This window comes from Clupea harengus, chromosome 9, assembly GCF_900700415.2.
Source record: "Clupea harengus chromosome 9, Ch_v2.0.2, whole genome shotgun sequence".
NCBI classification, from domain to species: Eukaryota; Metazoa; Chordata; class Actinopteri; order Clupeiformes; family Clupeidae; genus Clupea; species Clupea harengus.
Genome location: NC_045160.1, coordinates 8,633,512 through 8,646,929, shown reverse-complemented (window position 1 = coordinate 8,646,929; position 13,418 = coordinate 8,633,512). Strand labels below are relative to the sequence as shown.

Below are 13,418 nucleotides of genomic sequence, written 5' to 3'. Positions count from 1 at the left end.
AATGCGCTTGAAGACGTGCTTATAAGGGAACTACCCTCAGCTCAGCAGTATTTACAGAAGTGACAGGCATTTTGGTGGTCGCTAAAGTGGTCGGTCGAGTGAACAGGGCAGAGAGCGTACTTGATTTTTCAAACATTTTAATTAACCCGGCAGCCCTTCTTTGGAGGCCTTGTCAACCTCAATGCAGGAAGGTACCTAGCCAGACTCAGTAGCAAGCATTTTAGAGTCTTTTGTCACGTTTACTTCCTCGGAATGGGTTTGGATATTGCAGCTTGAAGTCAAAAGGCCATGTCAGAAGTGGGATTCCAACTCACGCCTCCATTCGGAGACCAGAAATCCCTCAACTGTGGAGGGTACATCTCCTTGAGTCTGGCGCCTTAGACCGTTCGGCCATCTTGACTTGAACAGAGTGGCACAAACACCTCCAATCTTGTTTATCGGCAGATGGGAGAAAGCTCTTGTGTAAATGTAGATGAGCGGGTTGAAGTCGGAGGGGTGTGGCAGGTGCAGGATCTCACTCTGGCTTGACAGTGACATTACCCTACCTTGTCAGTCTAAATGCTTCTTTGGCTTCTGCCGTTGTCTTTGCTCGTTCCATATTGTGAAGTTGCCGGGGTTTTAGATTTGTTGCACTTTTCCCCAACTTGAAAAAGGGACTGAATTTTCTACATGGAGATTTAGGTTAACTGGATTCCACTCAAATTGCTGCTGAATAACTGAGTTCCAGGCAGAAGTTACGTTTCCACTTCTCCTTTTCTTCTCTTTTTATTTTCAGATTAGCAATTTAGCCAATATCAGCAATTAGGTAAAAAAAACCTTCAAAGATAAACAGAAATATAGAACACACACAAGTCCCCAGCAATACACAGTAACAGCACACAGGCACTAACATGTGAACAATGCTTTAAATAATTAACTTAAGTTTGAAATAAACTACTGTAGAAAAAAATACAAAAACCACCACAGCACGGTTATCAGATGATCTTCACTCCAGTACATCTTCACCAGTATAATGCTCTCTCTAGCTAGCATAAGCTATGCAAACAGCTTAACAGTTCACATTCACATTTGATATTTATTAAAAACACACTTTGAAATGTAGTTAAAAGTTCCATAGCTTAAATGTAACAAATCGAAGTGCAAATACATTCTCTCACAATGCTCAGTATAAACAAAATATTTCATTTGGCATTTACAAATAACTAACATTTTAATGCCCATTCAAAACGGAACCAGTAGCAGACGGTCGCTATAGTAACAAACAATTTTTAGCACAAGCTACAATGCAGGAGCAGCGGCAGACTTTGATGGAGGTAAGATTTGAAACACGATCGAAAAGTTCCTTCTCTTACCGGCTGCCTCTCCAGACTGTAGATATTTCAGGCTTGCACAACACTCCGTTCATACAGCGCGAACAGGTTATTCTTAGCGTTTGCTGTGGCGTTTCAAACAACTCGTACCTGCTTAGCTTAATTTGGCACCTGTTAGCCTCTCTCTTTGCGCGTATATGACGTTGCTGCCTCGCGTGCATGTCGTTTCGTTGCGTTGATTGAAGGTGAAATTGTCACCTCCCTTCTTCTTTCTGTTTTTTCCCGTGCATCTTCTTTAAAAACCCAAAGTAAAGTTAAGACTCATCTTTTACTTGACACATATACACATATAGCTTATCACAACAAATACACATGTACACTGTCCATTAGGGGGTCTCGAAGCCCAATTTGTATTTACGACAGTGGTGTGAAAGTGAGCCACCCTTTGCAACTTTAAGGGGAGCTCGCTTTGACAGCTAATAATTAAATAAATCACAAACGTAAATCTTAGTATTTACGTAATCTTTCAACATTAAGATAGTATCTTTTAGGCTTGTTTGCGTTTAGGCTTCTATCATGCTGTCATCAGGCAGTAGTGAGAGTTAATTCACTGATCATACAGACCCTCCAGGAAGTTGCGATGTTGCGATCGCACCAATTCACGCGAATTCATCGATTCCCCGCGAATTCAGCGCAACGTTGCAATTTTAACACATCACCGCAACTTTCCCGCAAATTTGACAAATCATTGTCATCTCCCACAACTTTCTCCCTCCCCCGGCTACACCTAAGGCGGAAATTCTGCCTTGGGGACATCGTGCAGACACTAGCAGAGTTCTAATCCGTTGTAAACAATGAGAATGGCTACACCAGAGGTGGAAACGGAACTCAGCCCATGTCCTCCGATAATTCAGAAATAGATCTAGCTTCAATTTTTATAATTTTCTGCAAGGTGTGCATGGCCCTTTCTACATAGAGTCTGGTAATAAATCTATGAAATGTAATGAAAATTATATATTTTGCTGTGAATAATAAAGGAAGCAATGAATCCGATTATTTCCCAAACCCTCTAGAGCTGTTGCCATGGAGATTTAACATTACTTTCTGCTGATAAGGTAGCAGCGAGTGTTGAAGAATGGATCACTTGAAATTGGACGACTTTAAATTAATATATGAAATTGAACAACATAAACACCTATACGGATAAAACAAATCAACAAGGATAGCTAAACAGATTGATCAGCATAGAATGAGAACGGCAGAAACGCAGGAAGGACTTCAGACAGACAGATCAGTGACACAGGCTGTTTTTTCCCCCAGTTATATGTGAAGGCTGAAACATTCATAACATAGTATTCAGTCTTACTGGTGGTCCTTTTGTAATACCAACAGCTTACTTCGTTGTGGATAAGTAAAGCCTATGTACTGTTCCCGCTACGTGTTTTACACCACCAGTACATTAACGTAGGTAAACAGACAGCCAAACTCGATTACACAAGCCAGGTAGGGAGCGCCTTGCTCCTTTATTGATTGTCAGGTGAAATTTATGAGTGAAACTGTAATACAGAAAATACTTAGAAGGTATACTAAACACAGCAAGTTACTATTATACTCGTTACATCAAGAATCAGAGCAACAACAGATTACAGCACAGCTGGCTAACAAGTGCTAACGTTAGCCATTAAAGGAATTATGAATTAATAACGGTCATATCGCTATATTACTAATAATTAACACTAACACAGTTCATGGAAATTAAATTTAGGTCACTTAAACATGTTTATCACAGTATGAAACAGTCAAACACGTAGTCATTGTTTTCGAGGGTGTGAGGGAAAGCATAACACAAGGTTTACTATGAGCATACCGTCCGTAACTAGCATGTGTTTCTAGATAACTGTCTAACAGCTGTTGCCATTCTCACGAGACGAACATTTTAATGATGTCAAAGTAAAAGTCCAATACTATAATGTTTTCGTTTCTATAACAACAATACAAGCAATATACATTTGCTGACCTAAATAAGCAGAGGGCAGAACAGCCTATTTTGCTACATTTTTGTAGTCCTGGTAATCTTTTGTTTGCCATGTTGGTAAGGTTATTTAGGGGACCATTTATCAATAGTTTTGTTCTTTAATGAATGTTTGTTTATTAATTACTTATTTTTCAACCAATAACTAAATTATAATTACAAAGAGGGAAATTCGCAACTTTTTTATCGCACATTTCACTTACTCCCGCAATTTCATCGCAACAAACACCTAAAAAACCCCGCAACTTTCATCGCAACTTTTTGGAAAAGCTCCCGCGAAATCAGGAATTTTAGGCCGCAACTATCACAAAAAAGGCCCGCGAAATCCTGGGGGGACTGATCATAGCTCACTGTTTTCACACTAACCAACTTCACTAATTCTGACATTGTATTGATGGACAGTAAATTCTTCACTTTTTGAAAGGGTTACAACAAGCTAATCAGGTTTTTTTTAACGTTTCAAAAGTAAAATTCTCTGTCTCAGTCATTACACAGCGCACTTTCTTAGTCATGAGCTAACCTTTAATATCATTCCGCAAGTAGTCCAGTCATTTAACGTAACGTAAGTTTAATTGAAGTCCGCAAGTAATGGGTTTAGGTGTTCATTAGAATTCCTCTAATCCAGGGGTCTCAAACTCCTGGCCCGCCAACCAAGTAACTGAATAATAAGCTGATAATAGTCTGGCGGTCATTAACGGAAAATAAATCTAGCTGTGTGCCAAAGGCAAAAGTTTCAGTGCGTATTCTGTGGCTCTGGACGAGAACACTGACAACACTGATCACTAGGGGTGTAAAAAAAAAACGATACGTATCGATATCCGTTTTTAGCGTGTAAGATACGACTACATCGATGCGTGACGTCCCGTATCGGTATTAAAACCGGTCTTTGCCCGATTTAAAAGTTATGAACCGGTTCACAAGCGTTTGTCTCTCCGTTAACTTGCTACGCAAAACACTAAACACTGGCTGACCTGTTGCATTTGATCTCAGTCAGAACAATGACAGCCTGTCATTGGCCAAAGCCCGCATAGCATAAACCAATCAGGCTGTATTCTCACAAATACGCCAAGACCTGAATGACAGATTACAACTCCCATTCATTTCAACTGCCAATGCTATGCTAGCTACGCCATTCATTTCGATGGCCAATGCTATGCTAGCTACTTCAGCCAAGGAAGATACATCGTCTACAGACATCCTCGGATTTAAATAATTATAATAACAATAAATAGGAGAATATTTTTATCATTAACAATTATGTTTAACATTTATAGTTATGATTCCGAGACCGAGCCATCATGATGTCCTAACATAAATAAAAGCACTATATTGTAATGTGCCGGCATAGTCGCCCCATAATGCCGTGCGGCGGGCGCATACCTTTCTCTATGTGACGCACTAGCGCTCAACGATGTTCCTTACTGTTCTAATTGCATGTCGTTGTTCTGTGTTGGGACGGAGTTTATACAGGTGTGTGACGGTAGCACAGTCTGTTCGTGATAACTTGTACCAGGGCATAAAGCCCGTGACATTTTGACGTTGTGTTTAGTATTTAATAAAAAGCCATAACAAATATTCCGCACTTCCGTGATTTGTTACAATATGAACACTGGAAATGGCAGTGAATAAATAAATAACCACTAAACTCAATCGCGTGGATATAGCCACTGTGGAATAGAATTGACATATCTACATTCTGTAACAGTACCTCCACCTCTGCCCTGGTGAAATTAGGTCTGGGTTTACCGGTGCTTGCTTTGAAATGATTTTGATCAGTCTCTGAAGTTGCTTTCGCGTTGCCTGTGGAGTGTGCACACGTTGCAATAGCATGCCCTTATAAGGAGCTGGCGGGGCGTTTCTGTATGCAAGTTCAGGTGCATGAGAAAGCGCATTCAATTAAGAACACATTTCCAGGCGTTCATGAATCCAGCAGAGATCTTTTCTGAGGTTGGTCTTTTGAGGGTGGTAAGAAGATATTTAATAAGACAAGAAAATGTTCCGAGAATGAGGTCCATTGTTTCCTCACAACTCAGTGTTTTCAATTATTGAACTACATCGAATCAAATCGCATCGCATTGAATCGCATCGCATCGAATCGTACTGAATCGTTTTTTATCAACATGCATCTTTTCTTGTATCGTATCGTGCCCATGTATCGAGATACGAATCGGATTGTCTTTGTCATGAGAGATTTACACCCCTACTGATCACTATAGATGGAAAGATGCTGTATTTTGACAGACAAATACAATTATACACATTTATTATAAATAAATGTTTTTTTTTATAAAATAAAATAATTCAGATTTTTGCTGAAACTTTATTCAGTTTTCTGCTTTGTTGTGTTTGTCTGAAGCCTTGTTACCAACTATACAAAAGTGGTGCAGTACACCATTTGCTTTGAAATGTGCATATATGAAGGAAAAATATAGATGTAGTTGTCTGGAGACATTATCCCACTATTATTGCTGTATATGTAAGTCATGGGCTATCAATGAGACAGTGACCCAAAAATGTAACTATAACAAACACCTTTATCTAAAGAGCATCTTACATTGCCCAGGAATTGAGCCCAGGTCAGCTACTTGCCATTCACCAACACTAACCATTGTACCACTGATCACACATTTTGCCACACTCAAAAGTACTACATACAGTATTGTGATAGGCAAGGCAACAGATCAAAATCTGGCCCCCTACTGACCAGACTGGACGCTTATCGGCCCCCAGGTAATTTGAGTTTGAGACCCCTGCTCTAATACAATCAACAAAGTGCAATAACTAAATTCCCAAAGTCCTTAAAAGGAGGTGATGCTCAAGGAGACTATAATGATTGTTACCTCTATACTGATACGTGGGATCAAATTAACTGTAACTTTGTCAATCAAAGGAAGCCTGCATGAAAGTAAACATTAATCAGCAATCAATGAGATATTGTCAAGGTTTGTATTACACAGATAATACGTTATAGCAGTCAGACAAAAAGGAGGACTGGACAGCGATAGACAAGAGAACTGGTCAAGATAATGGAACCAAATGAATAATTCCCTGCACTGAGTGACTATTTTCTATACAAACAAAGCTCTGGATTTTCTCCATACAGAACCCAACATGTAACTGGACATGGTTAGATAGTTTATTTCATAGTAGAATATAGCAACATAAATCAGGGATAGTTGTAATATATTATAGCACACAGACAATTTAAGTATATTGTATAGCTGTACAAATGATAAACTAGAAGAGACATACATTTTTGTTGTGAAAATATTCCAATATATATTTGCAGACAAATAGAACACATGACAAGCATAAACTAGCATGACCACATATCAATATATAATACATCTTTATCCAGCTGGCATAGTTATGCAGAAGCAATGACGAAGGGCAGCCTGAAATCTGCAAAGCTTGACTAACATAATATCCAACAGATTTGCAAACACAGCACACACATCTCAGGCAAAAAAGGCTCATATTTTACAATGACTCCCTGGCACACTAAGTATACATGTGCTTATTGCCACCAAATAAACAATGACTACATTCTATATGGAATATAAACAATTTATTTTACATCAAGTAGTTATGTTAATCTTTCTTTACAAATGATTTTCACATTAGTCGTACGCAATTTGGCATGAAGTGTACTAAACCAGAAGGCCCACACATTTTTTATTTTACTCATATTATTTCATGTTACTGTCAGCCAATGGCATTGGAATTACTTTAAATTGAGGTTAAATCTAGTGTAAATCTTTAATTTGATGAGACAGTAGGAATCTTACTCATACTGTTTTTTTGTAATAAAGGACAGGGTCATAAGAGACAATTAGGATTCTGACTGGTTTTTACCAAGGTTACCATAGAAATTGCCAAAACAAGAATAATGTTTTAAGTTTCAACACTGAACTGAATCATGATGACATTACATTACCATTATGAGATAAATGTAGAGCTAGAAAAAAATGGGTCTGTATCCCTTGTTCTGTATTTTAAAAGAATGAATTTCTTGGACAGACAACTTTTCTACAGGCATCTCTGATTTTAGTCATCTTTAGTCCATACATGATTGGATTGACAAGTGGTGGGATCATTAAAAAATATACTGAAATAATTATGCTCAAAGTGGCTGGCATACTTGTCTTGGTTAGTCGGCTTTGAATCATTGCAAAAGAGCTACCTATGGAATAATTTAGCAGTGAAACAATATGAGGAACACATGTACCCAAGGATTTCTTTTTTGTGTCATTACTGGCCCTAAAAGTAATTTTGATGATCCTGATGTAAGAGTATAACATGAGTACCATTGGAGGACCAACAACTAAAACAGTCATGCAAAGGCCATATATGTTATTTAAAGTTGTGTCTGAACAGGATAGGCGGACCAGCAAATAGTTGTCACACCACACTTTCTCCATGACATTACCACACAACTGTAAACGCAAATTCAAGGAGAAGGTAACAGTAAATATGCAAAAAGAAAGCAACCATGCCAGCAGAATTAAGAGACAGACTTTCTTTGGTGTCACAATGGTGTTGTACTGTAAAGGATAACAGATTGACATGTACCTGTCATAAGACATGATTGCTAAATTACTAAATTCCGCTACTCCATAAGTATACAAACAGTAAATTTGTATGTAGCAATATGTAAGAGAAATTTCATGGGTGTCTGAGATCAAATTTAGCAAAAGACAAGGAAATAGACCTGTGCTGCCATATAGTTCATTCACACACAGACTGCACAAAAACAGGTACATGGGCTCATGCAGAGACCTATCCATGCAAATAACTCTGATTACAAGCACATTGGCAAAAATTATGCAAACATATAATGCCAACAAAATAGTGAAGTAAAGGTATTTAACATTTCCAACATCAGTGTATGCAGTCAGGATAATAAATGAAATCTTAGTTAAGTTCTGCATGGGTAAACCCATAGAAATTATACTACAATAATACAAAGAATGTTTTAAGTATGCTTTTTGCTCCTCCTCATTATAAACCACATTTGAGTTAAAATCTTTTATAATTTTATAGTTGGAGACAGTATTTTAAATCAAGACCAAGTGTACGTGTATATATAAAGGAAGGTTGATTCAAGTTGAGGTTAACTCAACTGGGACATTTACCAAGAGCCAATGATGATGTTTTTCAGAGGTTTAACCCTTTCCATTCTAAGGTCTTTTTCTGAGCATGGAGAGAAACAGATGCTGTTTGTCAGAAAAGGGGCAGGCATTGAGTATTTCATCATCTTACACTGCTTGTAGTAATGAGTATACACCTTGAATCAAAGCTGTGTTTTTATGTTATGTTTACTGATCTAAGCCTTACATCAATTTGAAGATAAATATTCCACCACTTATGCACATCTCCCTCTTAGCATATGTCACTGATTCTTTACAAGAAAACTGACTTTTTTTGTAGTGAAATAGCAACCTTGTGACAGACACTGTCAAATGGTAATCCAACAGCAACATTAATAAAAAATGAAAAACTGCACATAAAGAGATTCGGATCATATACTCTAGTAAATGCCCTTTCTTCAGCAAAACAGCCCACTATGAATCATCAGTGAGAATACAACAGAGGTCTTTGGACTACTTAAACCAGCCATCTAATTATTTTCAACTCTAAAATTGTGGCAGTTCATCAACAGTTGTTCAATTACAATTATAACCATGCTCTCTGAGTACTCTGGGCCCACCACAAACCAATGCGGGTGTGAATTTGTGAGTTCAGTCTCCCAAAAGAAAGTCACATCTCTGATCTCATAATTTAGTGCAATTCCTTCATCAGTCAGCTGAATCATATTCCACAAGCCTAACTAAGGTGTGCTTGCCATCCATTGCCCCTCTGAAAACCTTTATGATCAACACTTCTTTTACCACTGGCATAGTCCCCCATTCATTAAAAACTGCCATTGTCAGACCAACACTGAAAAGGCTTGTATTGGACCCTGAGGATTTCAATAATTATCGAGCTACCTCTAACCTACAATTCATATCCAAAGTCCTTGAAAGGATAGTGGCATCTCAGTTCCAGGATCATCCAGAAAACAATCAACCTCATTCTCGAACACAGCTAAGACATTTTTTCTTAACTCCACTTACGAAGTTCCCGGGCCAATTCTGGCATTCCTGAAAGTTTTCTTATCTGGGATTCGTTCAAGCAGTCGTAGATAGGCCAGATTTGAGTGCACCCATGTTCTTAAGGGCTGAATTTGTGAGAAATCATCAGTGATTGCGTTCACTTTCATTCTACAGACATTAAGAGGATATTTGTATCATTAACAATTACGTTTCACATTTATAGTCTTGATTCCACGAGGCATCGTGATGTCCTAACATAAATAAAAGCACTACATGAACACTGCAAATGGCAGTGAATAAATAAATAAGCACTAAACTCAATCTCGTGGATATAGCCATAGTGGAAGGGCTGTGTTTACTGGCCGGTGCACCACCAATGTTTGCTTTCCGCTTTAACATGGTTTTGATCAGTCTCCAATTGCTTTCGCGTTGCTTATCCCTGCCGTTGCGGTTCCTGCTGCTGACGCTCCTGCCACTGCCACTCCTGCTCCTGCCGCTGCGGTTCCTGTCATGACCACCACTGTTCCTGCTGTGGTTGCTGCCATGGCCGCAGCTGCTCCTGACACTTTTCCTGTCGCCGCAGCTGCTCCTCTCGCCGCAGCTGCTCCTGCCACTGTTCTTGCAGCCACTTCTGCAGATGCAGTTACTGCAGCCCCCACTCCTGCTCCGCGGCGGACGGCCGCCCAAGCACCCGCTCCTGCTCCGCCGATGACAGCCGCCCCCACTCCTGCTGATGATTGCCACTGCAGCTCCCGCTCCACTGATTTCCTGAAGAGGGGCCCGGAGATGAAGTACCCCGAGTCGAGGAGGGCTTGTGCTGAAAATGAACCAGAGGGAGTAGTCAGGGTGATGTAAACGAACAGAGGATTGCATAATTAGACCTGACACTGCACTCACCCGGTATCTCTGTGGTCTGATGGGGCATGCCACGATTACATGCCCCTCTGCTCCGCTGTAAAGACAGAAGCCCTTAGTGAGGCAACGGCGTTTATCCTCTTGGGCGAGCCTCGGCACGTCCACGTTCATGGGCCCGGGTTTTGCACCCTGGCTGGCGTAATGGCGTGATGATGATGCTTGAAACGTGGAGAATTGAGGCGGCAGGTCCCGCAGGCAGTTCTTGCGGCGATGGGCAACTCTTACGGCGAGCTGGATTAACCGCTTTAACCCGATCGAGTTATCAGAGCCGGTTAGATGGAGTCTCAGAGCAGGCTCGAGCCCCTGCCTGAAGGCAGTGATCAGGGCCGCCTCGCTCCAGCCGCTCTGAGCAGCCAGGGTATGAAACTGAAATATGTAGTCCTGGATGGTGGATCTGCCCTGGCGAAGATAATGGAGGCGCACCTGAACCGAGGTGTCGCCTACTGGCAGATCAAACACCTCCTTGAGGTGATGAGCGAAGGCGTCAAAGGACTCTGTGACGGGTCCACCTTGGCGCCACACAGACTCTGCCCACTAGAGGTTCCTGCCCTGGAGTAGGGAGATAACAAACGCCACCTAGGCTTTCTCAGTGGGAGAGCTGGTAGGGTCAAGGAGACCGCAACGCATCGTATCGACTTCAGGACGCAGAAGTAACGTTAGTTCAGATAGTTCTTTATTTGGGATACAGCCAGGGGAAAAGGAAAATGGGAAACAGACAAGGCGGACAGGTGTAATGGGGGCCTTAAAGTATTGTTTGAAGTGATTACGTGTGACAGATACACAAGATTGTAGTGGCATTGTAACCTGAACGTAAACACAGGATTGTAGTGGTATGTCATTGCTTACACATGAGTGGTGTGACGTGCAAATAGATTAGCCCAATTACCTTGTTCTCGTCTGTCTTCGTGGTTTGTTGTCCACTGATTACTGTTCTCTCCCTCACTTTAGCTCCACCAATCCGTGAGCCTGGGACATGATTGAACGCTGCTTAAATCCAGAACGAGTATAATCCGGCGTTGTACAGGGAGCACCGGAATCAACCAGCGGCCTGGTAGCATACAAGCGTCTTTCATTCTCCTGTTGGGTATATCGCTCTTCCGTGTCTGCTGTTCTTCCCAAGCCGGCTTCGCTACAGGTTCCTATGTTCACCTGGGGAGTCTCTCCATCAGGCACGCAAAGATTCCTGTGCTTCCTTGCCTGGACTTGTGACCTCCGGAGGTATTGTACTGTGATTGTATATGTGTTGGCCTAGCGAACTCTTCGAGTAGCCCGAGGCTGCTAGAGCCACCCTTGTTGCGTGAGCTGATGTGGTTGCCAGATAGGCCATAGTATTCCCCACCTGTGATAAATCGTGCATGTAGTTGCCAGATTTGAGGACTTATTCTGTATTTTTGATACTAAATGCCTATTTGTCGCTGGTTGTTATTTATTGCTCCATCTGTATTTTGCCTATTTATTGGAGGTTAGTGGACTGCCCACTGCTTCTTTCTGTGTTCTATTATTACTGTAATATTGTAGGAATGTTAGTAGTAAATGAGTAGGTTTAATATGGGTTTATCTAATTCAGTATAAAACAAAGGGGTTAGGAGTATTATTTGAATGGGAAGACGGGGCTGCTTTGTCTTATGATAAATAAAGGCTGGGTCTTCGAGGTACTATGATAGGTTTCTGATTGGTGGAGTCAACGGGGAGGTCATAGGTTTCATTGGTTGAGCAGTCAGCCAGTGGAGGCATTAGGGGGAGTGTTAGTGTTAGGTTTAAATGCCTAAGCGGGAGATATTTTTGGCAGAGCGTCTTCGAATTCATTCTCATATTGTTGTTTAGCATCTTCAATAAACCTTACTGAAATACTCTACAATCGGCTGTCTCCACTTCGACATTTTCTGGTACCTCGCGGTAATTGTGATCGGACACCACATAATTGGTGACCGTCGACGTGATTGCAGAAAGACGGGAGACCACCAAGTTCAGAGCTGACCTCAACTAATCCAAGGCCGCACTTTAAATAAAAGGTAAGCAAATTTCGCTTGAATTAGTGGATGTTGGTTGAGTCAGAGCTGAACTGTGGTGTGTTAGTCTTTGCAAAAACGAAGCGCCCCGTCGTCGTGGCCAGTAGATGAGAGTGTTTTAGTAAGGAATAGTCTGTATGGTTCGCTACCATTTTTAGGATAAAAGGGAAAAGTGCACGGCTCAAGGTGAGCTTGATATATCTCTCGGTAGAGATAGTTGTATCGGTATACAACTTAAAACACGCGTTTTGGTTTTTAAGCGTGACAATCGGGTGATTGTAAAGTGATTCTCTCGGTAGAGATCGTTGTATCGGTATACAACTTAAAACACGCGTTTTGGTTTTAAGCGTGACAATCGGGTGATTGTAAAGTGATTCTGGAAAAGACAAAGTGTGGGAGACCTGTGTGAATGATTGCATAAAGCCACTGTAGACATTACAATAAAGTTCTCATTAATATCAGTGGTTAAATAAGGAGCATATAGGATAAATGCTCCAGTCGTGTGAAAGTGTGGATGAATTTGTGAAGTTTTTGAACTGCAGTTAAGTTGAGCGAACGAAACGATACTGTACGTGACGCCGTTAAACTTTTCTGGTCATTATATATTAATATCACATTGTCTTATGTTGCAGTTAACTTAATAAGCTTACTGTGGGTGAATCAGGAGTCAAGTTTCGTTAATTTGTTATTAGATTATATGAACACATATGAACGCTTCGTATTTTGCGGTTGATTTCAGGTAGAAATATTTTGGAATTTCTCGATGAAGTGATATCGTAGAAACGTAGTTAAATCTATTGGAAACATAGTACTCAAACCAGTTTAATTCGTTTTTGTTGAATAGGTTGATAGTGTACTGCTTATCTTAAAACGAAGGCGACTGGACATTGTGGTATTAGTGCAAGGAACATTGTTTTGTTGTTTTGTGCTGTAATTTATAATACAGAGATACTGGTTTTGGTGACACGCATTGAAATAGGCCTTGATCTAAAACCTATGAATCTGTTTAGCTGAGTGGGCTATAATTGTACTGAGTGAATTGGTTCCATTGTTCAAA

The 13,418-nt window shown here is 40.6% G+C and overlaps 1 protein-coding gene across 1 annotated transcript; it reads right to left on the bottom strand.

Annotated features, from left to right (window-relative positions):
• Nucleotides 1-7,337: 7,337 nt before the first annotated feature.
• On the bottom strand, nt 7,338-8,273 carry LOC105899810 (olfactory receptor 10J5-like). Its single transcript, XM_012827029.2, has one exon. It carries the CDS (start codon nt 8,271-8,273, stop codon nt 7,338-7,340), a length of 936 nt encoding a protein of 311 aa, XP_012682483.2.
• Nucleotides 8,274-13,418: the final 5,145 nt, after the last annotated feature.